The sequence below is a fragment of the Macaca thibetana genome, chromosome X (assembly GCF_024542745.1).
Source record: "Macaca thibetana thibetana isolate TM-01 chromosome X, ASM2454274v1, whole genome shotgun sequence".
Lineage (NCBI taxonomy): Eukaryota > Metazoa > Chordata > Mammalia > Primates > Cercopithecidae > Macaca > Macaca thibetana.
The window spans coordinates 16236902-16264473 of NC_065598.1; the positions used below are offsets into that span (position 1 = coordinate 16236902).

The 27572-nt window shown below is 43.4% G+C and overlaps 1 protein-coding gene across 2 annotated transcripts in view; it reads right to left on the reverse strand.

The window, feature by feature from the left end:
• Positions 1-27572, reverse strand: part of CTPS2 (CTP synthase 2) — a 122541-nt gene that overhangs the window by 65348 nt on the left and 29621 nt on the right. For both annotated transcript variants that reach the window (XM_050777635.1, XM_050777634.1), the window contains exons 9-13: positions 26979-27111; positions 21632-21720; positions 14446-14540; positions 11451-11513; positions 11303-11346 (exon numbers count right to left, since the gene is read on the reverse strand). In XM_050777635.1, the coding sequence (XP_050633592.1) occupies positions 11303-11346; positions 11451-11513; positions 14446-14540; positions 21632-21720; positions 26979-27111 (424 nt within the window). The remainder of the gene's footprint in view (positions 1-11302; positions 11347-11450; positions 11514-14445; positions 14541-21631; positions 21721-26978; positions 27112-27572) is intronic.

Sequence of the window (27572 nt, forward strand, 5' to 3'; positions counted from 1 at the left end):
CATGTGCTACTATGCCTGGCTAATTTTTATTTTTTTACTTTTTGTAGAGACAGGGGTCTCCCTGTGTCGCCCAGGCTAGTCTCAAACTCGTGGGCTCAAGCAATCCACCCACCTTCATCTCCCAAAGTGCTGGGATTACAGGCATGAGCCACCATGCCTGGCCTTTTTTTTTTTTTTTTTTTTATCCAATGAACTTGAATGTGTATGCTGGGTTCTTCTGTCAAGTTGGCTGCTGTCATTTTTCCAGAAGCTGGATGACTCTCTGAAGTGGGCAGAGGAGCACATACCCACACTCCCACCTCATCTACCCATAAAAGGCTGGGCAGGCCCAGGGTTCTCTCTGGGGTGTTTGAGCTCAGAGAGAGAGAAGTAGCGGTTGATATAAGCACAGGGGTGGTGGGGACAGGGTGACCAAAGTGAACTGGGCACAAGATGAGTAGCTGGTATATAGTGACTTGGAAGGCAAGGTGCTTGAGATTTCCTGGAAAATCTCTGCAAGTGCACAGTAGAAACTATTATCATTGGTTACGTACTTCAAGAGGACTGGGCAGATGGCGGGGGCAGGAATAAGAGAGCCACTACTCACTTGACAAACTCTTGGACATTTTGATTTCTGAGCCATATGGATGTGTGTCCTATCAAAAAGAATAAATGAAAATGTTCAATAGTAAGAGAACACTTTGTAAATCTCTGGCTGCTGCTCTTTGTGATTAGCCTCTCAGCACTCTTATTTGGAATAATCCTAAAAACACAACTATCTAAATTTTGGGAGGAGAGTATACTTGTGGAGATTTGGGAAGAAAGAAAATAAGTATGGAAGTTTCCCCTAATAATAAAATGAACTTCATTGGAAGCCATTTCAAACATTTAGAAAGCTAACTAGAAAAATAGAAAAGTGGCGAGGCACAGTGGCTCACGCCTGTAATCCCACCACTTTGGGAGGCCAAGGTAGGTGGATCGCTTGAGTCTAATAGTTCAAGACTAGCCTGGGCAACATGACGAAACTCTACAAAAAATACAAAAATTAGCCAGGCATAGTGGCACACACCTACAATCCCAGTTACTCAGGAGGCTGAGGCAGGAGGATTACCTGAGCCCGGGAGGTGGAGGTTGCAGTGAGCCAAGATTGTGCCATTGCACTCCAGTCCAGTCTGGGTGACAGAGCAAGACTCTATCTCAAAAAAAAAAAAAAGGTGATTTCTAACTCACCAAGAAACAGAGGAGATTTTATAAACAGTTGAGGGACCGTTTAAATACAATTTGTATCATTCTAACTCAACACAAGAACATTCTCATGGTATTAAAACTCTTAAACATTTCTAATGACTCATTACGTTCCACTGTACAGATACCCCATAATAGTCTTAACTATTTCCCCATTGTGGGGCATTTAGATTGTTGTCATTTCCGATTCTTCCAAATGTTATGATGAGTAGACTGTTGTCATCGCTAATTCTTCTAAATGTAATGAGTACCTATTCATATTTCTGTCAACATTTCCGATTTCCTTAGGAGAATTTCTGAGAAGTAAATGTCTGAGTCAGAGGGTATGGATTTTGTATGGTTTATCAAACAGACCACCTAACTGATTTCCCAAAAGGTTGTATGGATTCATAACTCTACAGGCAGGAAGGAGAATGCCAGCTTCACTCCCCAGGGAGCATTTGCTGGTCTCATTTTAACAACTGTTTTGTTCATGATGGTGCACATTTTTTATCTGTTGCTGGTTGTGATAAGAATCCCTTACTATTTCACCATGAAGTTTACTGTCAGCTATTGCTTTGAGAAAGATACTCTTCTTCTTCTTTAAGAAGTACTGGTCTCTTCCTAGTTCATTGTGAGACTGCGGGCACCAGGTTTCGATATTGAGCATGTATGGCGCTACAGGGTTTCTCTCTTTTGTTCAATCAATATAATGTGTTAATTTAATTCCCAGGATAAACACACTACCCAGTCATGATCATTCTTTAATGCTGTTAAATTGGATGTTCTAATATTTTATTTGAGATTTTTCACATCTTCATTCCTAACCAACGTTAGTCTATGGTTTGGGTTTTTATTATTTGCGGTGTGTGTTTTGTTCGGTTCTGATACCTAGCTCATGCTAGCTTCTCATTTTAGCCTATGTTCATTCTAGGTATCAATTAGCCCCTCGCAGAGTTAATATACATTATCTATTTCAATTCCAACATATATAAAGTGCCTATTATGGGCAAGGCACTATACGAGATGCCATGAGAGATACAAATTTCCAGACCTCTGAGATTCTAAGTCAGTAAGTCTGGGACCAGGTCAGGGGAAGGATTCCTCAGAAAAGTAGCATTTCAACTGCACTTTGTAGAAAGAACCTTGAGGGGAGCATGCAGGAAAGGGGCAGCAGTGGGCATTCAGAGAGAGAGAAAATAGCCCGAGCAAACACATCATGCCCAAATGCAAGGCCGTTCAGAGAACGCGCACACCCTGTTTGGGGTGGAATGTCAAGTATGAGGAATGAAGAGGGCACACCCGCTTCAGATCATGAAAGTCTTTGGTCGCCATGCTGAGTCCACCCAAGGTCACAAAGGGAGTAAGAAGGTGTAGGAGTCACAGAATGACAAAAAAAAAAATGTATATATTCAAGGTGTACAACAAGATGTTTTCATCTATGTATACACTGTGGGAGGATTACCACAAGTAAGCTAACATATTCATCACTTCACGTAGTTACTGTTGTGTGTGTGTGATGAGAGCAATGAAGATCTACTCTCTTAGCAAAGTTCAGCCTCCCAAAGTGCTGGGATTACACTGTTATTAACTATGGTCCCCATGCTGTACATTAGATCTCCAGAATTTATTCATCTTATAACTGCAAGTTTGTGTCCTTTGACCAACATCTCCCCATTTCTCCCACTCCCATTTCACCCCGGTAATATCACTCTACCCTCGGCTTCTACTTTGATTGTTTTAGATGCCACATATAAGTGAGATTATACAGTATTTGTCCTTCTGTGCCTGGGTTATTAACATAATGTCCTCCAGGGTCATCCATGTTGTTGCAAATGGCAGAATTTCCTTCTTTTTTGAAGCTAAGTAGTACACACCCCACATATTCCATTTTCTTTATGAACACTTAGATTGATTATGTATCTTGGTTATTATGAATAATGCTGCAACAAACATGAGTGCAGATATCTCTTGAACATACTAGTTTCATATCTTTTGGTATGTTTTGGATACCCAGTAGTGGGGTAGGTGGATCATATGGTAGCTCTATTTTTAATTTTTTGAGGCACCTCCACACTATTTTCCATAATAGCAATGCCAATTTACATTCCCACCAAGAGTTTGCAAGGGTTCCCTTTCAGGAGAATTTTTCTTTCTTTCTTTTTTCTTTTTTTTAGACAGAGTCGGACTCTGTCACCCAGGCTAGAGTGCAGTGGCGTGATCATGGCTCACTGCAGCCTCGACCTCAGGCTCAGGTGATCCTCCCACCTCAGCATCCTGAGTAGCTGGAACTACAGGTGCACACCACCATGCCCAGTTAACTTTTAAATTTATTTTTTATTATTTATTTATTATTTTTTGAGACGGAGTCTTGCTCTGTCGCCAGGCTGGAGTGCAGTCGCACGATCTCAGCTCCCTACAACCTCCACCTCTCGGGTTCACGCAATTCCCCTGCCTCAGCCTCCTGAGCAGCTGGGACTACAGGCACATGCCACCACGCCCGGCTAATTTTTTTGAATTTTAGTAGAGACAGGGTTTCACTGTGTTGGCCAGGATGGTCTCGATCTCCTGACCTCGTGATCCACCTGCCTCAGCCTCCCAAAGTGCCAGGATTACTTTTTTATTTTTTTGTAGACATGAGGTATCGCCATGTTGACCAGGCTGGTCTTGAACTCCTGGGCTTAAGCGATGCTCCTACCTTGGCTGCCCAAAGTGCTTAGATTACAGGTGTGAGCCACCGTGCCCAGGCAAGAACTTTTCTTTCTCTGAGTAGAAAAAAGTTACCTCAGCCAACACTCTGATGTCAACTCTAAACCTGCTATCCCCACAGACGCAGTATCAAAGGAGTATTAGGCTCCCAGAGTGATCTGTAACAAGCTATTTAACCCATATTATAGCTGTATTTTTTTTCTTTTTTTTTTTTTTGAGACAGCATTTCACTCTTGTTGCCCAGGCTGGAGTGCAATGGCACGATCTCAGCTCACTGCAACCTCTGCCTCCTGGTTTCAAGTGATTCTTCTACCTTAGCCTCCCAGTAGCTGGGATTACAGGCACCCGCCACCACGCCCAGCTAATTTTTTGTATTTTTAGTAGAGACAGGGTTTCACTGTGTTGGCCAGGCTGGTCTCAAACTCCTGACCGCAGGCAAGCCACCAGCCTCAGCCTCCCAAAGTGCTGGGATTACTGGTGTGAGTCACCACACCTGGCCTATAGCTGTATTCCTAATGACTGCTTTTGTAGAAAAAACGTTTTTTAGCCCTAACTAACCTCCAAGTGATTTCTATATGATCTTTTTAATAGTCAGGAGATGCTTACTTCAACACTCTAAATGCAAACAAATCCTCAAAGTAATCAAAATTGCCTAAAAGATAACTCTAAGTGGGCCGTCTGGGTTTTTTCCAACACCTCTTAATTTCCATTCCATATGAAGTTGTTGAAAAATAATAGAGACGAGGAAAATATTTTAAACAGGGCTTCAACTAAAGGCAGGAAAATGTTATGCATTAATTAATTATACTTAATGTATAACAAAAATCAACTTTCACCCAAATCAGCTTTTAATTATGTGGCTGTTTCACAAATCTACGATGGTAGATGTAAAATTCACTTAACCCTGAAAATTCCTGGATCAAAAAGGGATAAATGACGTCATACCTATGATAAATAATGAAAATTGAAATAATATCAAATACCGAAATCTCAAATATCCATTTGCATCTTGTTAAAATGCTTTGAATTTCTCCCTGTTCCTTTCCAATACCACCATCCAAGTGTGCACGTGTGTGTTGATGTCTTCTGAAGGTGGAACATGAATTCTGTCTTCAGGGTGTAATAGCTTATGTAAATTCAGAATTTTTAGTTACCTTTTTCAACAAACAGAAAAGAAATGCTTAGAGTTAAGCACATTCACATGCCTACACATTAGACTGAGATTGTTCATATATATATGTATATATATGTGTGTATATATGTGTGTGTGTGTATATATATATATGCCTCAAAACCTGAAAATATTCAAAACACAAAGTCCAAAATGCTGTGAACTACCCTACAGATGAACTGGAGAGATCTGAAGCCAAATTCAAGGTCAAGGATGTCAGCAGCAGCCATGTGACTGATATAGAGTTAGAATGTAAGTCAGCAACAGCTACGCTCCTGGTTATGTACCATCTAGAAGGCAGCTGAGACTACTCTGAAGCAGGGCCAAAAACCAGAGTTGCTACAGAACCTTAAGTATTCTGCAAAGTCCCAGAGCCTTCACTTTCACCTTGTGGATTGAGCAGAGAAATGACACAATAAAATAAATTGTACTCATTCTCTCCTGGGCACTCTGAGACGCAGAAAGAGTCTACCTTAACCCTTAAGGAAAAATCTGTTTCTCTTTTTATGTGTGTAAGAGACACCCTCTCTTGGATCTGTTCTGGATGCCAGTGTCTCTACTGATTTCATAATCAGCCATAGCACTAATCATGCATGCCAAAGGAGGGTTATGATGGCCCATGGACAGATTTTAGGAGGAAATATTCCCTATAGAAGGCTCCTGGTTTCCAAATTGTTTACTTTCCTAGCTAGAAGAGCCAGAATGACCAATCCCCACAAAGTAACTGTTATTTGCTCAAGCTTAAGTAACTCTGCAGGCTTCATGGTGCTTGCTGCCTTATGATTCTACCTCCTTAGTCTTTTTTTTTTAATAAGACTTCTGACATCGATACAAATGCTGGCTCTTAAGGCTATTTTTCTCCAACAAACTGATTGCAGGCCATAAAGATGTTCAATAGCAATTAGCTTTTATTGTTCTCATCTCACTTATGTGTATAGGAGCCATCAAAATGTAAAATGCGCACATCCTCTGACTTAGCAACTCCCCTTCTAGGAATTTATCCCTGCAGATGTGTTCACGCATGGGTGCAAGGATATATGTACATGGATACTAATTTGCAGCATAATTTATTTTTTATTTATTTATTTTTTTTTTTTTTTTTTGAGACTGAGTCTGGCTCTGTCGCCCAGGCTGGAGTGCAGTGGCCGGATCTCAGCTCACTGCAAGCTCCGCCTCCCGGGTTCACACCATTCTCCTGCCTCAGCCTCCCGAGTAGCTGGGACTACAGGCGCGCCACCTCGCCCGGCTAGTTTTTTGTATTTTTTAGTAGAGACGGGGTTTCACCATGTTCACCAGGATGGTCTCGATCTCCTGACCTCGTGATCCACCCGTCTCGGCCTCCCAAAGTGCTGGGATTACAGGCTTGAGCCACCGCGCCCGGCCTGCAGCATAATTTAAAGAGCAAAATAATGGACACAAACTAAATATGAGACTGGTTAAATAAATAAGGATGCAGCCATGTAGCATACAGCAGGGCAAGCACACCAAAGATATCCCTGCACATTGATGTGGAGTGATCAGTATATAAAGCAAGGTGGGAACAGTGTCTGCAGCATGCTACAAAGTTGTTTTGTTTGGTTTTGTTTTGAGACAGGGTCTCGCTCAGTCACCCAGGCTGGAGTGTAGCGGCGCGACCACAGCTCACTGCAGCTCAACCTCCCGAGCTCAAGTGATCCTCCCACCTCAGTCTTCCGAGTAGCTAGGACTATAGGTGCATGCCACCATGCACAGCTAATTTTATTTATTTATTGTAGAGGCAAGGTGTAACTATGTTTCCCAGGCTGCTCTCCAACTCCAAGACTCAAGCAGTCCTCCCGCCTCAGCCTCCCAAAGTGCAGGGATTACAGGCATGAGACACTGCACCCAGCCAAGATTTTTTTTTAAAGGGAATACATATTCATACGTGTGTGGCTAAGTGGGTACACACACACACAAACACACACACACAAATCTCTGAAATAACTAAAGAAATGCATCAGCTGAGCTCCTGTAGTTCCAGCTACTTGGGAAGTTGAGGTGGGAAAATAACTTGAGCTCAGGAGTTCGAGGCTGTTGTGTGCTATGATCAAACCTGTGAATATCCAGCCTGGGTAACATAGTGAGACGGCCCATCTCTTTAAAAAGAAAAAAAGAAAGAATGAAATGGATCAAAGTACTTGCCACTGGGGAAGGGAACTGAAGTGAGGTGGTGGCAAAGGAGAGACAGTTCTGTACCTTTTCTGCAGGGCTTAACTTCTTTACCCTGTGTATAAAATTTTTTTTTTCTTTTTTTTTTTTTTTGAGGTGGAGTCTCGCTCTGTAGCCCAGGCTGGAGTGCAGTGGCGCAATCTCGGCTCACTGGAAGCTCGTCTCCCGGGTTCACGCCATTTTCCTGCCTCAGCCTTCCGAGTAGCTGGGACTACAGGCGCGTGCCACCATGCCTGGCTAATTTCTTTGTATTTTTAGTAGAGACGGGGTTTCACCCTGTTAGCCAGGATGATCTTGATCTCCTGACCTTGCGATCTACCCGCCTTGGCCTCCCAAAGTGCTAATTACAGGCGTGAGCCACTGCGCCCAGCCGTGTGTAAAAATTTTTTAATGCACATACACATACCCCCAGTAAAGAATAATCATCAAAGAATTAACCTTGCCAACACTATCTAACAGTGGCACCTACTGGTAAAATCGCTTCCTATCCCAAAGTGTATCTTAGAAAAGAAAACCCATAGTTTTCCTGGCACAACCATTTCAGCTATTAGTCAGGAAATATGTTTATATTAAAGGCTCATAAGGAACCCTTCATTGGCATTAGGCCTTCTGAGCATAAGAGTTAAAAGTACCATCTGGCTGGTAAGTTATGGTTCATTATGGTTTGAGTTACAAGCTACAAAAAAAGAGTGGAGAATGCTTCTATGTGCTTCCGTGGGGTGATCTCCAGCATATAGTGTTAAGCGAAAAATGCAAGGCAGGACAAAACTGTGCAGAGTATACTATCATTTCCCTAAGAAGGGCAGTGGATGACAAAGACATACAGCTTTACTTATATCTAACAAATGGGAAGATAAACCAAGAAAAAAAGAATGAATGCTTGCCATAAGGGAAGGCAGTGAACAGGCTACAGGGGACAGAAATAGAACTAGATTTCTCTAAATCAGTGGTTCTCAACCAGGGTGATTCTGCTCCTGTCCCCAAGAGATATTTGACAATATCTGGAGGTACTTTTAGTGTCACAATTGGGCAGGGGTGAGGGAGTGATACTGGCACCTAGTGGGCAGAAGCTCCCACACACAACAAAGAATAATGTGTCCCCAAATGTCGATAGCACAGATTATATATAAGGAATTTATATCTAGAATATATAAAGAACCGTTACAATTCAATAATAAAAATACAAATATCCCAATTTTAAAATAGACAAAGGATGTGAATGGACATTTCTCCAGAGAAGACATACAAGTGGCCAATAAACACATGAAAAGATGCTCGACATCCTCAGCCATCAGGCAACTGCAAATCAAAGCCACAATGAGATACCACTTCACATCTACTAGGATGGCTATCATCAAAGAGACAGAAATAACAAATGTTCACAAGGATATGGACAAATTAGGACCATCATACATTGCTGGCAGGAAATTAAAATGTTGCAGCCACTTTGGAAAATAGTCCTGCAGTTCCTCAAAGGGTTAAACACAGAATTACCATATGACCCAGCAATTCCACTCCTGGTGAAATGAAAACATATGTCCACACAAAAACTTTCACATGAATGTTCACAGCAGCATTACTCACAACGCCAAAAAGTAGAAACAATGCAGATGTTCATCAATGGATAAATAAAATGTTGCATGTCCATATAATGAAATATTAATCAGCAATAAAAAGAAACAAAGTACTGATACATGTTACAACATAGACAGACCTTGAAAACATTATCCTAAGTAAAAGCAATCAGTCACAAAAGGCTACATATTGGATGATTCCATTTACATGAAATGATTCAAATAGGCAAATCTATAAAGACAGAAGGTAGACTAATGGTTGCCTGGGGCTGGTGGGGATAGGAGGTTTGGGGGTGTCAGCTAAGGTGTGTGGGATTTCTTTCTGGAGTAATGAAAATGGCCCAAAATTGCTTGTAATGAGAGTGGCACAGATCTGTGAATATGCTTAAAAAACATTGGATTATACAGTTTTTTTGTTTGTTTTTTGAGAAAAAGTCTCATTCTGTTGCCCAGGCTGGAGTGCAATGGCACAATCTCAGCTCACTGCAACCTACGCCTCCCGGGTTCAAGCAATTTTCCTGTCTCAGCCTCCCTAGCAGCTGGGATTACAGGCATGCACCACCACGCCCGGCTAATTTTTTATATTTTTAGTAGAGATGGTGCTTTAACTTGTTGGCCAGTCTAGTCTCGAACTCCTGCCCTCACCTCAAGTGATCGACCTGTCTAGGCCTCCCAAAGTGCTGGGATTGCAGGCGTGAGCCACCATGTCTGGCCAGATTATATAGTTTAAATGGCTAAATTTTGTGGTATATGAATTATATCTCAATAAAGCTGTTTAAAAAAAAAATCACGATTGTGAGGCGCGAGCTCCATTAGAAGGAGGTGCCCAGCAGCAGGCACACGATTGGGTGTGCATGGATGGCTGGCAAACAGCCTGACTGAAGGCCAACCATCATCTTGCAGAGCTCGCTCTGTTAGTGGTGAGCACAGAAACATGGAGCAGAGGGCAGAGGCAGGTAAAGAAAAGAGGTCAGGAAAGCCTTCCTCAGGTGAATAGGAAGTTGTTGGTAACTGAGTTGTTTTTTTTTTTTTTTTGAGACGGAGTCTCGCTCTGTCACCCAGGCTGGAGTGCAGTGGCCGGATCTCGGCTCACTGCAAGCTCCGCCTCCCATTCTCCTGCCTCAGCCTCCCGAGTAGCTGGGATTACAGGCACCCGCCACCTCGCCCGGCTAGGTTTTTTGTATTTTTGTAGTAGAGAAGGGGTTTCACCGTGTTAGCTAGGATGGTCTCAATCTCCTGACCTCGTGATCCGCCCGTCTCGGCCTCCCAAAGTGCTGGGATTACAGGCGTGAGCCACCACGCCCGGCCTGAGTTGTTGTTAATTAAATTCTTCGTTGGTTTCATTGAGATTCCAGGGGGAAAGGGATTTTAGGCAGGTGGACATCTCAGGTATGGGAAACCTCAGACTGCATCTGAAAACTAGTTCAGACTGTCCAAACGTAAAACTCAAAGCATGTAGCCTGGGCTACATAGTGAGACCTTGTCTCTACAAAAAAAATCAAAAAATGAGGTGGGAAGATTGTTTGACCCCAGGAGGTCTAGGATTCAGTGAGCTGCGATCATGCCACTGCATTCCAGCCTGTGTGACAGAGTGAGACCTTGCCTCAAAAAAACACAAAACAGAAAAAAACTCAAAGCCTGGGAGGAATCAGGATGCCATGGGATGAATCAGCAAAGCAGCAGGTGACAGAGCACAATGGCTTTGGGACCCAGCCCAGAATCCTGGACTGAATATGTTAAGAGAAAAGAAACTGATGGAAGATGAGGACTGGCAGCAGAATCACTGTCACTTTTGTTTTAGAAAGACAGATGACCACCAGTGTGGAAAATAGGCAGACTGGCGATGAGTCTGGAGACAGGACAGCTCATTTATTTATAGTAGATGTTATAAATTGTTGTCACAGTCAATTTAATCCTTTCCTAAACATTAAGCTTGAAAGCTGCGACAAAGAGAAATCAGTCCAGGATTATGACTGTCTTTAAAGCATAGCTGAGAAGATGGACTATCAAGAACAAAGGAATTTAATATAAGAATAATATAATTTAAAATGTTCTGGTGCTGTAAAGAAAAAATAATAGACCCCCCCTTTTTTTTGAGAGGGAGTCTCACTCTGTCACTCAGGCTGGAGTGCAGTGGCACGATCTCAGCTCACCGCAACCTCCACCTCCCAGGTTCCAGCGATTCTCCTGCCTTAGCCTCCCGAGTAGCTGAGATTACAGGCATCTGCCACCACATCCAGCTAATTTTTGCATTTTTAGTAGAGACCAGGGTTTCACCATGTTGACCAGGCTAGTTTCAAACTCCTAACCTCAAGTGATCCGCCTGCCTTGATCTCCCAAAGTGCTGGCATTACAGGCGTGAGCCACGGCGCCCAGCCAATAGCCCCTTATGAATTTAGGCAAGAGTCAGGACCCAAGTGACAATGACTGGACCCAGAAAGATAAACAAGCCACTTACCAGAGGAACTGAGGCATTTGGCCTAAATTCTGTGGAATCAGCATCTGAAGATTAAGAAAAGAGTTCAGTAATTCACCAATAATGCTGAAAAATATTTGAAGAGAGAAAATTTTTAAAATAAATGGTCATTAGCAAACCTCAAACTTACCTTTCAAGTTAAGGCAGTTTCTTGCAAACTCTATCACTGCTAGTTGCATCCCAAGACAAACTCCTATTTTAAAAAGCACATATGCAAAGCAAATGAACTCACTTTGTATTTGTTCATATTTTCTGTTCATTTGTTGGCTGCCTGTCTCCCCTATCTAGAATGCAGAGTCCCAGAGAGCAAGACTCTGCCTGTTTTGCTCCCTGCTGTCCCCTCAGAACAATCCCTGGCAGAGAGCAGGGCAGGGGCTTAGACTATCAAGAAGCCACCTAAGTCCCAAAGTTGACAAAGAAGGAACACAAGGTCAGAAAAGTGCAGAGTCAACCGGGCACAATGGCTCAAGCCTGTAATCTCAGCACTTTGGAAAGCCAAGGTGGGCAGATTACTTGAGGTCAGGAGTTCGAGACCAACCTGGCCAACATGGTGAAACCATGCCTCTACTAAAAATACAAAAATTAGCCAGGTGTGGTGGCGTACACCTGTAATCCCAGCTACTTGGGAGGCTGAGGCAGGAGAATCACTTGAGCCCAGGAGGCAGAGGTTGCAGTGAGCTGAGATCACACCACTGTACTCCACCCTGGGTGAGAAAGAAGGAAGGAGAGAAAGAGAAGAAAAAGAGAAAGAGAGGAAGGAGGGGCCGGGTGCAGTGGCTCACGCCTGTAATCCCAGCACTTTGGTTGGCCGAGGTGGGCGGATCACAAGATCAGGAGATCGAGACCATCCTGGCTAACACAGTGAAACCCTGTCTCTACTAAAAAAAAAAAAATACAAAAAAATTAGCCGGGCGTGGTGGTGGGCGCCTGTAGTCCCAGCTACTGGGGAGGCTGAGGCAGGGGAATGGCATGAACCCAGGAGGCAGAGCTTGCAGTGAGCAGAGATCATGCTCTAGCCTGGACTCCAGCCTGGGCAACAGAGTGAGACTCTGTCTCAAAAAAAAAAAAGAGAGAGAGAGAGAGAGAAGAAGGAGGGAAGGAATGAAGAAGGGAAGAGGGAGGGAGGGAGGGAGGGAGGGAAGGAAGGAAGGAAGGAAGGAAGGAAGGAAGGAAGGAAGGAAGGAAGGAAGGAAGGGGAAGAGGAAGGGGGAAAGAAAGAAAGAAAGAGAGAGAGAGAGAAAGAAGGAAGGAAGGAAGGAAAGAAGGAAGGAAGGAAGGAAGGAAGGAAGAAGAAAGAAAGAAAGAAAGAAAGAAAGAAAGAAAGAAAGAAAGAAAGAAAGAAAGAAAGAAAGAAAGAAAGAAAGAAAGAGTCCCTGAGACCAATCTGCCACCTTCTAGATTTGTCCCTGAGTTGAGGCATCTCAGTGGGCTGCAGTGCTTGATTCCTTCAGAGAACATCTAACACCCCAACTCGGAGGGAGTTTCCTGGGCTAAGATTTCCCACTCCTTCTCATGGTGACTTCACAGCCACAAACACAGGATTGGCCAGAGAGTGAGCGCCTACAGGACGTCAGGCTGCTAACCTGCAGGACAGCCCCATAACCTTCACTGTAAGGAAAAGCAGCAGTGGGGGGTAGGGGGTGGAGACTCCACAGTGGGCTTGAGCATGGTGGGCAGCAGGGAAGGAGACACACAATGGGACTGAACAGAGTGCTCGGTGATGAAGACAGGCAGACCTGTGTCGCCCAAGCCTGTTGCCACAGGGATGCTCCCAGACCCAGCTCTGCCTTCACTGCAGTCCACCAATTCTCTCCACTAAACACATGCCAAAGAGCATCCCAGATGCTCCTCCGATAGATACATAAGAAGTACACAGGGGAAACAAAGAAGGGAGCAATCAATATATCAGGGACGCCAAAACAGAAGTCAATAAGCAGGAAACAGCTGAATGCTGGGGGGTGGGGGTGGCGGTGAGGGAGATTTCAGAAAGTTCCGTATGGCTGGGACATAAAGAGATGCTATGCTAGAGGAAAAGCTAAAGACCTGCAAACCATTCCATACCATTAAAATAGTCTGAGGAACATTACCCACATTTAGACAGAAACTTCAAAAGAAAACAATGGCTCCCAACGAGCTTAGACCAGTAAAAGGAAACAAGGTATCCAGGTAACTACTTCAGGCTTCTATTTTGAAAATGGATCCTAAGAGGAGACAGTCTAAGAAGCTAATCAAAGAGCAGGTAATGGGGGGAAATAAATGGTCTGCTGGCACTAAAAGTCTGTCCAATCAGCTCATAAACCCACCCAGCCGTCCACTGCACAGTGGGAAACACAGCCTCTCCACACTCCCCCTCCTGCCTGAGCCCCCAGCTGCGGGGCTGCCTCTCCCTCGTCAAGGTCTCATTTCCTCTGGTTTCCCTGGTACAGAAGCCATACTTCACAATTTGAAAAAAAGCATTAAAAAGGCTCAACTCGGCCGGGCATAGTGGCTCAAGCCTGTAATCCCAGCACTTTGGGAGTCTGAAGCCAGCAGATCGCTTGAGCCCAGGAGTTTGAGACCAGCCTGGGCAACACAGCAAGACCCCATTTCTAAAACACACACACACACACACACACACACACACACACACACACAAATTAGCCAGGCACAGTGGTGTGCACCTGTAGTCCCAGCTACTCTGGAGAGTGAGGTGGGAATTGGAGAAGGTAAGCACAGTTGCAGATGGAGCCTCCTCCCAGCCTCTGCTACCCAGCCAGAATAGCAGCAAGTTCTCCTAGGGTGAGAAACATTTTCTGTAAACGGTCAGAGAGTAAAGATTCTAGCCTCTTTCAGATAGTAAATCTTCTAGGCTGTAGGGTCTGAAACTCTGACGTTGGACCACAAAAGCAGCCATAGACAATATATAAACAAATTGGTGTGGCTGTGTTCTAATAAAGCTTTATTTATAAAAACAGGCTGTGGGCCAAATTTAGAATATAGTTTGTTGACCCTATAGCAGACTATTTGGCACCTGAACTTTCAAATCCGAGTTCACACCTTTATGATAACAAACCTTTAGTGTTACCCCACCTAGGTGTCAAAAATCTAATAAACTCATAGTCAGGGTCAATAAACATGAGTTTTACCCAGAAAAGGAATCTTCTTTGTCCTTGCCCAAGAAATCGCCTGGAGTTTTCCCAATGTTCCTCTGATTCCGAAGCCTCCAGGCACAAGAATACCACTGAAATCAATACAAAATGAGGGTAAACTTGACTATCCATTATTTTTTTTTAACTAGTGTTTTCAGCCATTCATGCAATGCTTGCTCCAATCACTAGTGACTATGCTCAAGCTCTATTTTCAGAATCAATCATATGACTTCACACCCTGAACTTTTTTTCTGAAATCTTCCCAATGTTATGAAGAAATTGTGACAATTTCTCACAACTGACTTCAATATATATTGTATGATAAGTCTTTGTGGCATCAGAGCGTACTAACTGGGAAACCCAATTCAATTAAGAATGGCACTGGGAAAAGAAACTGAATGAAAATAGGTTAAGGTTCTTTCAAAGCACTATTATAAAAATGTTAAGATCTCTTACATCATCAGAAAGAGTTAAATTGGAAAAATCAGCCTAAGATTTCAAATGCTAATTAAGTAGTGGTAAATGAAAATTTCTTGGCTAGAAGACTTTAGCGACCTAGGCAAACACAACAGCAACACAGTTCAACAGAAAACCCAGGAGGATCATGCTAACCTCATGATGCAATGCTGCCCCCAAGAGTTCTGTCAATTACTTGCAAAATAAAACCTAAAATCTAAGACATGTGGAAAAGAAAATATAATCAAGAGAGAAAGGGCTGCTCTGTCAATGGAGTAGCTATTCTTTATTTCTTTACTTTCCTAATAAACTTGCTTTCACTTTACTCTATGGACTCACCCTGAATTCTTTCTTTAGCGAGAGCCAAGAACCCTCTCTTGGGGTCTGGATTGGGACCCCTTTCTGGTAACATCTTTCTAGCAACCACAGAAGGAACAATACTGAGTACGTGGTGGGGTCCAGTTACATCTTTCTTTTCCTTTTTTTTTTTTTTTTTTGAGACAGAGTCTTGCTCTTGTCACCCAGACTGGAGTGCAGTGGCACGATCTCAGCCCTCTCCAACCTCCGCCTCCTGGGTTCCAGCAATTCTCCTGCCTCAGCCTCCCGAGTAGCTGGGATTACAGGCGCACACCACCACGCCCAGCTAATCTTTTGTATTTTAGTAGAGATGGGGTTTCACCATGTTACCCACGCTGGCCTCGAACTCCTAAGCTCAGGCAATCCGCCTACCTCAGCCTCCCAAAGTGCTGGGATTACAGGCATGAGCCACCATGCCCGGCCTCCAGTAACATCTTTCTAGCGAAACACGGAAGGAACAACACTGAAGAGACCCCGTACCCAAAGGAAAATCATCTGTGTGCACCAGTTGGCTGACTTTGGGTAAGTGGGGTGCATATACCCAGGTAAAGGATGGGATTGGGTTAGAGGCCCAACTTAGCGGAGTTAGAGTCTCTCCTAAGACAGAGGGGGTTAAAGGCTCCTCTCAATAAAAGGCAAGGATGCTTGACTGACCTTGGGTTCGAGGTACAACTTAGGAAGGTTAGAGTCCTTCCTAAGGTTTAGGGGGTTAGAGGCCACTCTCAGTAAAGTCCCTCTCTGCTAAGAATGGGTTTGGCACTATGGGATGTTAACTGCTATTCTCTTTGGATTATTCTGCCTTGCACTCTTTGCTGATAGTTATGGGTGACAGAACTAGGCATGTACAGGACCATGGGACATGGGGAGCTTTTTCCTCCCCAAAAGGGGAAACTTGAGAGCTGATGAGACTCCTGGAAAAGATCCCTTCAGGACTGACAAGCAGCCACCTGAACTTTTCAGTGTCGCAGCAATGGGTGTGTCTTTCTCTGGACTCCCTGAGCGCTTTGCCTTCCCCAAAATGCCGCGGGCAATGCTTTTCTCCCTCTCTCTCCTTTCCTTTTCTTATCTTTTCTATTGCTCAAGGCGACCATCTTGCCCAGAGACAAGTTGAAATTCCTGGTCAGAGGTTGGATTAATGATGATGGGGCCCAACTGGGGACAAGTTTGAGCCTTGCCAGTAAGATACTGGGTGCTAGGGAGAGTGGCTAATGTCGTTTTGTCACATATTTTGCTCTGGCCAGAACGGGAAAAGATAATTTTCCTTTGTGTTGCAGCTTGGCCCCCAGGGCTGTGGTGCAGCCAGCCGGGTCACTAGGGCTGCTCAAGGAAAGGGAACCCAGAAGCCTAGCATACTGACAAAAGGCTAAGAATGTTTTACTAGTCAGACTTCTGGCTTCTCTCTGTGCAAATTGGTTGAATGAATGGTAAAAATCACTGTTTGTCTCCTCTGTAAAGTTTTGATTAATGGTAAAAAGGATTTGTGAGGCTACTCTTAAGCTACAGTGAATCTGGTGTGCTTTGTGTGTCTTTCCATATTGTTCTGTTATAACGAGGGGTACCTTAGGATAGGATGTGGGCCTAGGACCCCTGTAAGCCTGCTGTTCAAGCCATCCCAGCAAACTGGTCAATCACAAACTTTGCTGTAGGTCCCTGAAGAAAAACTGGATAAGGGTTCCCTCTCATCTTGTTTCATGTCCTTGGGAGCTTGACCTTGTAACCATGTGGCAGTACTTTCTCTTGGTCTCCACCATCACAGTGGCAACCTGGGTTCAGGGTTCAATTCCTAGTTTAGGGGATAAGCCTTTCTGATTGATATTTGGGTGCTTACAACTACTGGATCTTCTTTCTGTCTGTGCATTTATATGTATTGTATGTGTGATGTAAAAAAAAAAAAAGCTTTAATTGGTTTAAAAATAGTAAGGCTTAAATCAAGTATTTTGTAAGAAAAGTAAAAATTGTAATGACTTTTAGTTCACATAACTTTAGTAATCTTTGGGTAATAAAAACAGCTTTAAAGATTATTGGGAAAATAAAGACATTTGGTCTAAATTAGGCAGGTCAGATTAGGTTTTCTCAATGCTTTAAGGTCATAAACTGCTTTGACTTTTGAAAATTGTTCAATTTACCTACTTTGGAGCATTAGATTCTAGATAAGGCCTGGGGACATGTTGAAAGTCATGCCCCCTAGCTATGCTAGAAAAGGTCAGACCTTATCTAGTGTCCTAGGCTCCATACCTAGTACATAATTAAAATTGCTTACTAACCAGATTTTTCACCAAAAGTAAAAGTTGCTGAGAGTTAACAGTGTAACCTGTAATTGAGACTACTGAAGAAACAGTTTTACATGCAAGTTGTAAAAGGAAAGTGAAATGTGTTTTTAGTAAAAGATTATAAGAAGGCATGGAAATGTGGATTTTTTTTTTTTTTTTTTTTGCCTAGATTAAAAGGTTAAAGGATTGTTTTTTGCTTTGTGTTTTTGTTTTCAGATGAAGTTTCACTCTTGTTGCCCAGGCTGGAGTGCAATGGTGCAATCTCGGCTCACTGCAACCTCCACCTCCTGGGTTCAAACGATTCTCCTGTCTCAGCCTACCAAGTAGTTGGGATTACAGGCATGCACCACCACACCTGGCTAATTTTGTATTTTTAGTAGAGACAGGGTTTCACCATGTTAGCCAGGCTGGTCTCGAACTCCTGACCTCAGGTGATCCACCCACCTCAGCCTCCCAAAGTGCTGGGATTACAGGCGTGAGCCACCGCATCCAGCTAACGGATTCTTTTAAGTTAGATAAGATAAAGCTGAAAGTTTGAGCAAGTTGTAGAAGGTTTGTGAAAGAGTAATCTTATAAAAGAAATTATGCGTGTGGACATTGGCTGAAGTTAAAGGTATATTCAGGTTTTCCATAAATTGAACATTGAAATGAAAGCACAACAGATTTCTCTTAGAGCACTGATCTGCTCTTTAACATAAACTTGTAAAGGAGCCGGGCGTGGTGGTTCATGTCTGTAATCCCAGCACTTTGGGAGGCTGAGGTGGGTGAATCACTTGAGGTCAGGAGTTCGAGACCAGCCTGGCCAACATGGTGAAACCCCATCTCTACAAAAATACGAAAAAAATTAGTCAGGCATGATGGCAGGTGCCTGTAATCCCAGCTACTGGGGAGGCTGAGGCAGAATTGCTTGGACCCAGGAGGCGGAGGTTGCAGTGAACCAAGATCACACCACTACACTCTAGCCTGGGTGACAGAGCAAGAGACTGTGTCTCCAAAAAAAAAAAAAAAAAAAAACTTGTAAAGGATTATAGAAGGTTTGTAAAAATCTTACCTTATGGTCAAACTAATTAAAATTGGATAGATTTATCTATAAGGTTTTATTAAAAATTGGGTTTGACATCAATTTAATGCACTAATACAATGGTGAAGTTTGGTATATTTGGTATAAAAATTATACAAAAAGCACTGTCAAATATGAAATGGTGTTTGGCTTTCTTTGGGCTGTATTTGTATAAACATGTTATTGGTATGTGTTCCAAAATTATGAGAAACTTCTATAATTCTAATATGACTTAGTGTATGTTATTAATAATTATCATTGTTATGTAAAATTGTTGTAAGCCACAGATGTAACAAATTCCTAGTCAATTGTGGCTTTAAGAGTGGCTGCCCTAAAACATTTTGTCACCCACAGACAATTGTATTGTTTTGGTACTCTTCAGAAGGTAGTTAATAATCAACTATAGAACTCTAACAGGTGTTCTTCAATGCAGGTTTCTGATCACTTTGGAGATTGTGACAGCAGAATAGAGGAAAATCTTTCAGGACTCTCATGGAGAGCTGAAATATTCATGACTATCAAGTAGAACAGGAGTTAGCTCCATGGAATGAACTAATAAAAAATTAATATTTTTTACTTTGCTTAAAATGTTGCTGATCCTTTTTGTTTTATTTTTCAGAGTCAAGAAAACTGTTCTTTTGAGCTATATGCAGCTTATAACAATTGAGTAAAGTATACTCCTGTGAACAAAATTTGGAGCATATTTGTTTCTTTCTACTTGATTTGTCCAGAATTTGGAAACTATTTGTGATTATTCTTAACTTATGGCAATATAGTTATTTGCATAAGTGCAATAAGAATCTTTTTTATTTTGCAACAGGACACAATTGGAGGGAGAAACTGGTTATATTACCAAGGCTTTGACTGGAATGGTGTGCTTTCCTGTAAAGAATCAAACTTGAATTATAAAGCCAATACAAGCCCCTTGGGAAAACTGGCCTCATACCTTGTCTACACAGTCCCTGTACAGGGTTTCTGACCTGTGGTAACTAAAGAATGTCACTTTCTGACAGGTCCAGGAGCCTCAAGTTATCTTGGGACCTCAAAAGGAGAGGAATTTACCCAATTCATAGGTATTTGAGGGTACAAACCCATGGCTGGGCTTAGCTTTTAAAAAGGTCTTATCTGAGATTCCTTATGGAATAATGTTCCATCAAAGCCAATTTTAAAAGCCCATGTGAAAAATAATTATTCTTGCTGCACTTTATAGAAATAATCAGGCCAAGTATAATAAAGCAAACTGTTCTTACCATGATTTGTCTTTAGTAAAAATGGGAAACTGGAGAGAGAAAAAATTATGTTCCAAGAACTATGGTCTACCTGTTATTATTACAGATTCTAGATGCATTGGTTGTTTTTGAAGTTTTTTTCTGCAATTTAGACTGACCCTGCTTATTCCTGTGAGACAATCAGTGATCTGTGACTGCAGCTCAGAAAAAAACAAGAGCAGGGCTGGGCGTGGTGGCTCACGCCTGTAATTCCAGCACTTTGGGAGGCCAAGGCGGGTGGATAACAAGGTCAAGAGTTCAAGACCAGCCTGGCCAACATGGTGAAACCCATCTTTACTAAGAATACAAAAATTAGCCAGGAATGGTAGTGTATGCCTGTAATCCCAGCTACTCGGGAGGCTGAGGCAGAAGAATTGCTTGAACCTGGGAGGCGGAGGTTGCAGTGAGCCGAGATCATGCCACTGCACTCCAGCGTGGGAGACAGAGCAAGACTTCATCTCGGGAAAAAAAAAAAAAAAAGAGGGATGGGTAATGTAAAAATTGGGATCAGTGTTCTAATTCTAATTCTAATTCTAATTGGGATCAGTATTCTAATTCTGGGCATGTACTGAAATCAGCTAGCAACCGCATATCAGTTTGGTTCCAATAGTTGCCCAGTTCACGGAAAGCCTTCTAATTTAGTTTACTTGGGGTAATTTTTTGCTTTACTGTTGTGGAATATATTGCTATTGTACTCTTTGTGTAGGAATACAGAATAAGCTTACTCAATGTTTTCTTAAATTAAACATTTATTAATCTTCCAGATATCACCTTTTGTTGGAACTCAGAGTTGTGAATGGCCCTCACCATCTGACGCTTTCTGACTGACCTCTTCTCTACCCCAAATACAAGAAACTCTAATAGTTAGGGAGGAATGTCATTGCCCCTATTCAACACGAAGAAGTTACAGAAGATGGAGCTTTGTCCCTCTGCAACCCTTAGTAATAAGAGTTCTCTTATAAAAGGGAGAGGGGAAATGTTGAACCAGAGCAACTCCATCTTGAATAGCAGCTGGGTAGAATAAGGCTGAGACCTACTGGGCTGCATTCGCAGATAGTTAGGCATTCTAAGTCACAGGATGAGATAGGAGGTCAGCAAAAGATACAGGTCATAAATACTTCATTGATAAAACAGGTTGCAGTAAAGAAGCCGGCCAAAACCCACCAAAACCAAGATGGCAATGAGAGTGACCTCTGGTCATCCTCACTGCTACACTCCCACCAGTGCCATGACAGTTTACAAATGCCATGGCAACATCAGGAAGTTACCCTATAAGGTCTAAAAGGGGGAGGCATGTATAATCCATCCCTTGTTTAGCATATAATCAAGAAATAACCACAAAAGGGGCAACCAGTAGCCCTCAGGGCTGCTCTGCTTGTGGAGTAGCCATTCTTTCATTCCTTTACTTTCCTAATAAACTTGCTTTCACTTTTTAAAAAGAGAGAGAGAAAAAAAAGCTGTCATTCTTATACTTTAACTTTGTATACATAAGATTTATCTCTGCATCTTTCAGGAGAATCAACACACTTTCCCTCCAGTACAGTATCCCCATCCTCCCCAAATAAAACCATTTCTATGCACATGCCACCAGCATTAACATGGCACATTTCCAATCAATGCATATGATGGTGGCACAACCACCTGCAAAGACCACAAGTACTCCAAACTACCTTCCAAAATGCATGAAAGTTAGCAATTAGGGTAGACTGAATCATTACAGAAAAAGTACAATGGTCCTGTCCTAACTGGTGTGCATGGGCCCTGGTACTCACTCAGCTTTGCATAGCTTCTGCCAAGCTTCGTGAAATTTCACAGGGTCCTCGGTTTCAGTGATCTTCTCCAGATCAATGGAGTCTATGTACTAAAAAACATCCAACAGATAAAAGGAGTATTTAAGAAAAATAAACACTCAAAAATACTACAGCCATCTAATACTATGACACATTATTCAATAATTACTTATTATGCAAACACTGTACTGGGCACTAGGGATAGAAAACATAGTCTCTGTTTTGTGGCTCTTATCATCTTTCAGAAAGATTACAAAACCAGATAAATGGGCATCCACACTATACTATGATAATGGCTATGACAGACAAAGAAGAGAACGATGCAGAAGTAACTAGGGGTTAACTGCGTGGGGTGGCACGTGCCTGTAGCCCCAGCTACTTGGGAAGCTGAAGCGGAAGGATCCTTTGAGCCTGGGAGGTCCAGGCTGCAATGATCCCCGATCGTGACACTGCATTCCAGCCTGAGTGACAGAGTGAGACCCTGTCTCAAAAAAAAAAAAAAAAGCAACTGGGAGATCACTAGAACTGGACACTGGAGGAAAGACAGGAAGGATCGACATCAAGGAAGAGCTCTGAGGAGGTAATGTTCAAGAAGCCAGCCGAGAGGAGAGCAGAAGCAAGATAAGCATGTGTGTGATGGGACACAGCAGGGAAAGCATGCAGGAGACAAACAGAGGAGAGGAGAAGGGTATGAAATCTCCAGCAGGCCAGGTGCATTGGCTTACGCCTGTAATCCCAGCACTTTGGGAGGCTGAGGCGGGAGGATCATCTGAAGTTAGGAATTCAAGACCAGCCTGGCCAACATGGCAAAATCCCGTCTCCACTAAAAACATAAAAATTAGCTAGGCGTGGTGGTGGGTGCCTGTAATCTCAGATACTCGGGAGGCTGAAGCAGGAGAATCACATGAACCCAGGAGGCAGAGGTTGCAGTGAGCTTAGATTGTGTCACTGCACTCAAGCCTGGGCAACAGAGCGAGACTCCATCTCAAAAAATAAAAAGAAATCTCCAGCAAAGGAGCCACTTATATGAAACCTCAGAGGAAAAAGACAGAAAGTGGTAGCCACTCTGGGACCCTCAAAAAAGGCCCCACCCAGCGAGAGGACAGACCTGATTAGTTGGAGGAAGGCAAGGGACGAGGCTGAGAAGCCATGACACAGAGTTGACACTTGAAGGCACTTGCAATGGTTTGAATGTCTGTGATCCCCCAAAATTCCTATGTTGAAATCCCAGCTCCCAAAGAAATGGTATTAGGAGGTGGGTGGGGTCTTTGAGAGATGATTAGGTCAAGAGGGCAGAGCACATAGGAATAGGATTAGTACCCCTATAAAAGAGGCCCCAAAGACCTCCCTCACCCGTTCTGCCACATGGGGATATAACCAGAGGTTGGCCCTCTGCACCCAGAAGAGGGCCCTCACCAGAGCCCGGTTACATGCTGGCACCCTAATCTTGGACTTTCAGCCTCTAGAATTGTGAGAGAGAAATGGCAGTTGTTTGTAAGCCACCTGATCTATGGTACTTTGTTACAGCAGCCTGAACAGACTGAGACACCACTGAAAGATCTTAAGTAAAGGGATGACAGGAACAAAGAGAACCGAGAAAGATTTTACAAAGATCACTCTGGTAGAGTGTGGCAAAGACAGGGAAGACTGGCAGCTGGAAACCAGCCTGGAAGCCGCTGCAGCTGCAGCAAACCAGGAGAGAGAGACAGATGCAGCTCAACCTTAGAAGGAAGATGACAAGGCAACAATTCAAATAGTACTTAGGAGAAGCTAATGTCAATGAATCCTATCAGATGAAGCATCATGTGCACCAATTCCTATGTATATAACAGCCCCTCTCTATCTATATTAGTTTAGTATTTCTTCTGTAAAAATGACTATCTGGCCAAGCGCAGTGGCTCACGTCTATAATCCCAGCACTTTGGGAGGCCAAGGCAGGTGGATCACTTAAGGTCAGGAGTTCAAGACCAGCCTGGCCAACATGGCGAAACCCTGTCTCTACTGAAAATACAAAAATTAGGTGTGGTGGCGGGCACCTGTAATCCCAGCTACTCGGGAGGCTAAGGCACAAGAATTGCTTGAACCCAGGAGGCGGAGGTTGCAGTGAGCCAAAATCGCACCACTGCACTCCAACCTGGGAAACAGGGTGAGACCCTGTCTCAGAAAAGAAAAAAGAAAAGAAAAGAAAAAAAGACTATCCAAATAAACTTTAAGATACAAATTTTTAAAGGCTTTATAAAATGTATATGTCATGGCAATTTTTCTATTGCTGTTTTCTTTTTTTATATAACGGGGCAGGCAACTTGGAGGAGTGGGAGGAATGGGAAGTAAACTATTCCTTAGAAAGCCAAAAATAAAAAGTGATTAGGGGCCGGGCATGGTGGCTCATGCCTGTAATCCTAGCACTTTAGGAGGCCAAGGCAGGAGGAATTGTTTGAGGAGTTCAAGACCAGCCTGGGCAACATAGCGAGACCCCATCTCTACAAAAATTAAAAAACAGGCCAGGCACGATGGCTCACGCCTGTAATCCCAACACTTTGGGAGGCCAAGGCAGGTGGATCACCTGAGGACGGGAGTTCCAGACCAGCCTAGCCAACATGAAGAAACCCTGTCTCTACTAAAAATACAAAAATTAGCCGGGCATGGTGGCGCACACCTGTAATCCCAGCTACTCAGGTGGCTGAGGCAGGAGAATCACTTGAACCCAGGAGGCAGAGGTTGCGGTGAGCCGAGATTGTGCCACCGCACTCCAGCCTGGGCAACAAAAGCAAAACTCCGTCTTAAAAAAAATTAATTAATTAATTAAAAAATAATAAAATAAAATAAAAAATTTTTTGTTGTTTTTTTTGTTTTTTTTTTTTTTTGAGATGGAGTCTCGCTCTGTCGCCCAGGCTGGAGTGCAGTGGCCGGATCTCAGCTCACTGCAAGCTCCGCCTCCCGGGTTTACGCCATTCTCCTGCCTCAGCCTCCCAAGTAGCTGGGACTACAGGCGCCCGCCACCTCGCCCGGCTAGTTTTTTGTATTTTTTTAGTAGAGACGGGGTTTCACCGTGTTAGCCAGGATGGTCTCGATCTCCTGACCTCGTGATCCGCCCGTCTCGGCCTCCCAAAGTGCTGGGATTACAGGCTTGAGCCACCGTGCCCGGCCTAAAATAAAAAAAATTTTTTTTTTTTTTTTTTTGAGACGGAGTCTCGTGCTGTCACCCAGGCTGGAGTGCAGTGGCCGGATCTCAGTTCACTGCAAGCTCTGCCTCCCGGGTTCATGCCATTCTCCTGCCTCAGCCTCCCGAGTAGCTGGGACTACAGGCGTCCGCCACCTCGCCCGGCTAGTTTTTTGTATTTTTTTTTTAGTAGAGACGGGGTTTCACCATGTTAACCAGGATGGTCTCGATCTCCTGACCTCGTGATCCGCCCGTCTCGGCCTCCCAAAGTGCTGGGATTACAGGCTTGAGCCACCACGCCCAGCCTAAAATAAAAAATTTTTAAACTGATTAGGAAAGGAGGCTAAAAAGAAGAGAGAGAAACAGCAGGTAGGTCTCCTAAGCTGGTGTCAAAGTGGAAGTCATTAAATTTCTTTAACATATAAATGGATCTTTTTACTCATCATACAAAGTTTTTGCCATTTAAGTCAAGATGATAAGGCTTGCTTACACAATGATATACTCATATTGAATATAATTAAATATAAATGTGAGATAGATATATAAACATACGTATCCAACTGGTAACAAGTGGGATATCAGGGAGGAGGAATCTGCTTTCTGCATTTTAGACTTATGCTTTATTTTGTTTTGCTTTGTTTTTTGGAGACAGGGTCTCAATCTGTCACCCAGGCTGGAGCGCAGTGGTGCAATTATAGCTCACTGCAGTATCAAACTCCTGGGCTCAAGCAATCTTCCTGCCTCAGCCTCCCAATTAGCTGAGACTACAGGTGCATGCCATCACACCTGGCTAACTTTCAAGATTTTATAGAGATGAGGTCTCCCATTGTTGCCCAGGCTGGTCTTCAACTCCTGGGCTCAAGCAACCCGCCTGGCTCAGCCTCTCGAAGGGCTGGGATTACAGGTGTGAACTACTTCACCTGGCTTATGCTTTGTTTAAATGTTTTACTCTAAACATGTACTACTTCCGTTCTTATATGGAAGAATATACTCAAGCTATATAAGATAACTACACCTCTGTTATTCCACAATACTGAGTTTCCAAAACAAATAATCACTGTTTGCTAGCTATCATTCTTCCAAGTTAGAGAGGGGAATATAGTATTTTTAAAATCTAGATTCCATTCCAATGCTAAAGGAAAAAAATATCCTATTATTTTCTTGTTAGCCAATTACGATGTACTTGAAGGAGCATGACAAGCATGCTCATTCATCTGAATGTGCAAAGCCTAATTTCAGAAATGTGCCTTAAACCTACATGTAGAAAACCGTTTACACAGGCCAAGCGCAGTGGCTCATGCCAGTAATCCCAGCACTTTGAGAGGCCAAGACGGGCAGATCACCTGAGATCAGGAGTTCGAGACCAGCTGGCCAACGTGGTGAAACCCCGTCTCTATTAAAAATACAAAAATCAGCTGGGCATGGTGGTGGAAGCCTGTAATCCCAGATACTCAGGAGGCTGAGACACAAGAATTGCTTGAACAGTGAAGACAGAGGTTGCAGTGGGCCAAGATCGTGCCACTGCACTCCAGCCTGGGCGGCAGAGGGAGACTCTGTCTCAAAAAAGGAAAAAAGAAAACCGTTTACACAGCAAGCCTAGCTGCTGCCCTTGGAAAGGCTTGCTACAAGATTGAGCCTTGACTGGCTTCTGGAAACTCCGACTTTGGGAGGGTTCCCATCATTCCAAGAACTGACAGGAGAAGCTCAGTGCGCTGAAAGGGTCTGTACAGACAACATAGTTTCTGCTGCATGCTTTCCTTCTGGGAGGCTGGCATTTTGGGAAGTGTTAAGCAAAGGGTGCGTATGTGACCAGCCCCCAGTAAAAACCTTGGGCTTCAAGTCTTCAACGAGCTTCCTTAGTAGATGGCAGTTTGCATGTGTTATCACAACTCACTGGACTCTACCAGGGGAGGGCGCTTAGAAGCTTGCGCCTCGTTACCCCCAGACTTCACCCTGCACGACTTTTCCCTGGCTGATTTTGCTTTGCATTGTCTGGCTATAATAAATCTTAGCTATGAGTATAACTATATGCTGAGTCCTGTGAGTTCTTCTGGTGAATCACAGGTCCTGGAGGTGATCTCAGGGACCCTTTAACAAAACTTGCCCCTCTGGAACATGTGCTATTGGCATGAATTACTGAGATAGCCAAAAGACCAGGCCAGGACTCACCATCAGATTCAACTTGTGGTTGATGGCCAGGGCTGAGTGTTCCAGGGCTTTGAACACAGAGGCGTAGCAGTCTCTGAGCTTGGTGTATTTGCCAACCAGGGCTATGGAGCATATTTTCTGTAACCTTTCATACCTGGGAAAGAAAACAAACTCAAAGGTTATATGCACGTAACAACATCACAGACAGAACAATGGCAGCTGCTGCTCTTATTCCAAGGCACTTTTTAAAACCTTAGGAGCAGCTGTAGTCCCAGCTACTCAAGAGGCTGAAGCGAGAGAATCACTTAAGCCCAAGAGTTTGAGACCAGGCTGGGCAACATAGTTAGACCCCATCTCTACAAAAAATACAAAAATTAGCCAGGCGTGGCGGGGCATGCCTATAGTCCCAGCTACTCAGGAGGCTGAGGTTGGAGGATCACTTGAGCCCAGGAGGTCAAGGCTGCAGTGAGCTATGATCACACCACTGCACTCCAGCCTGGGCGACACAGTGAGACACTGTCTCAAAAAACAAAAAAGAAATCCCAACGTTGGCTTACATAAGCAGGTACAGATAAAAGTTCAAGTATATCAGAGAAAAAGTTAAAAGCATTAAAA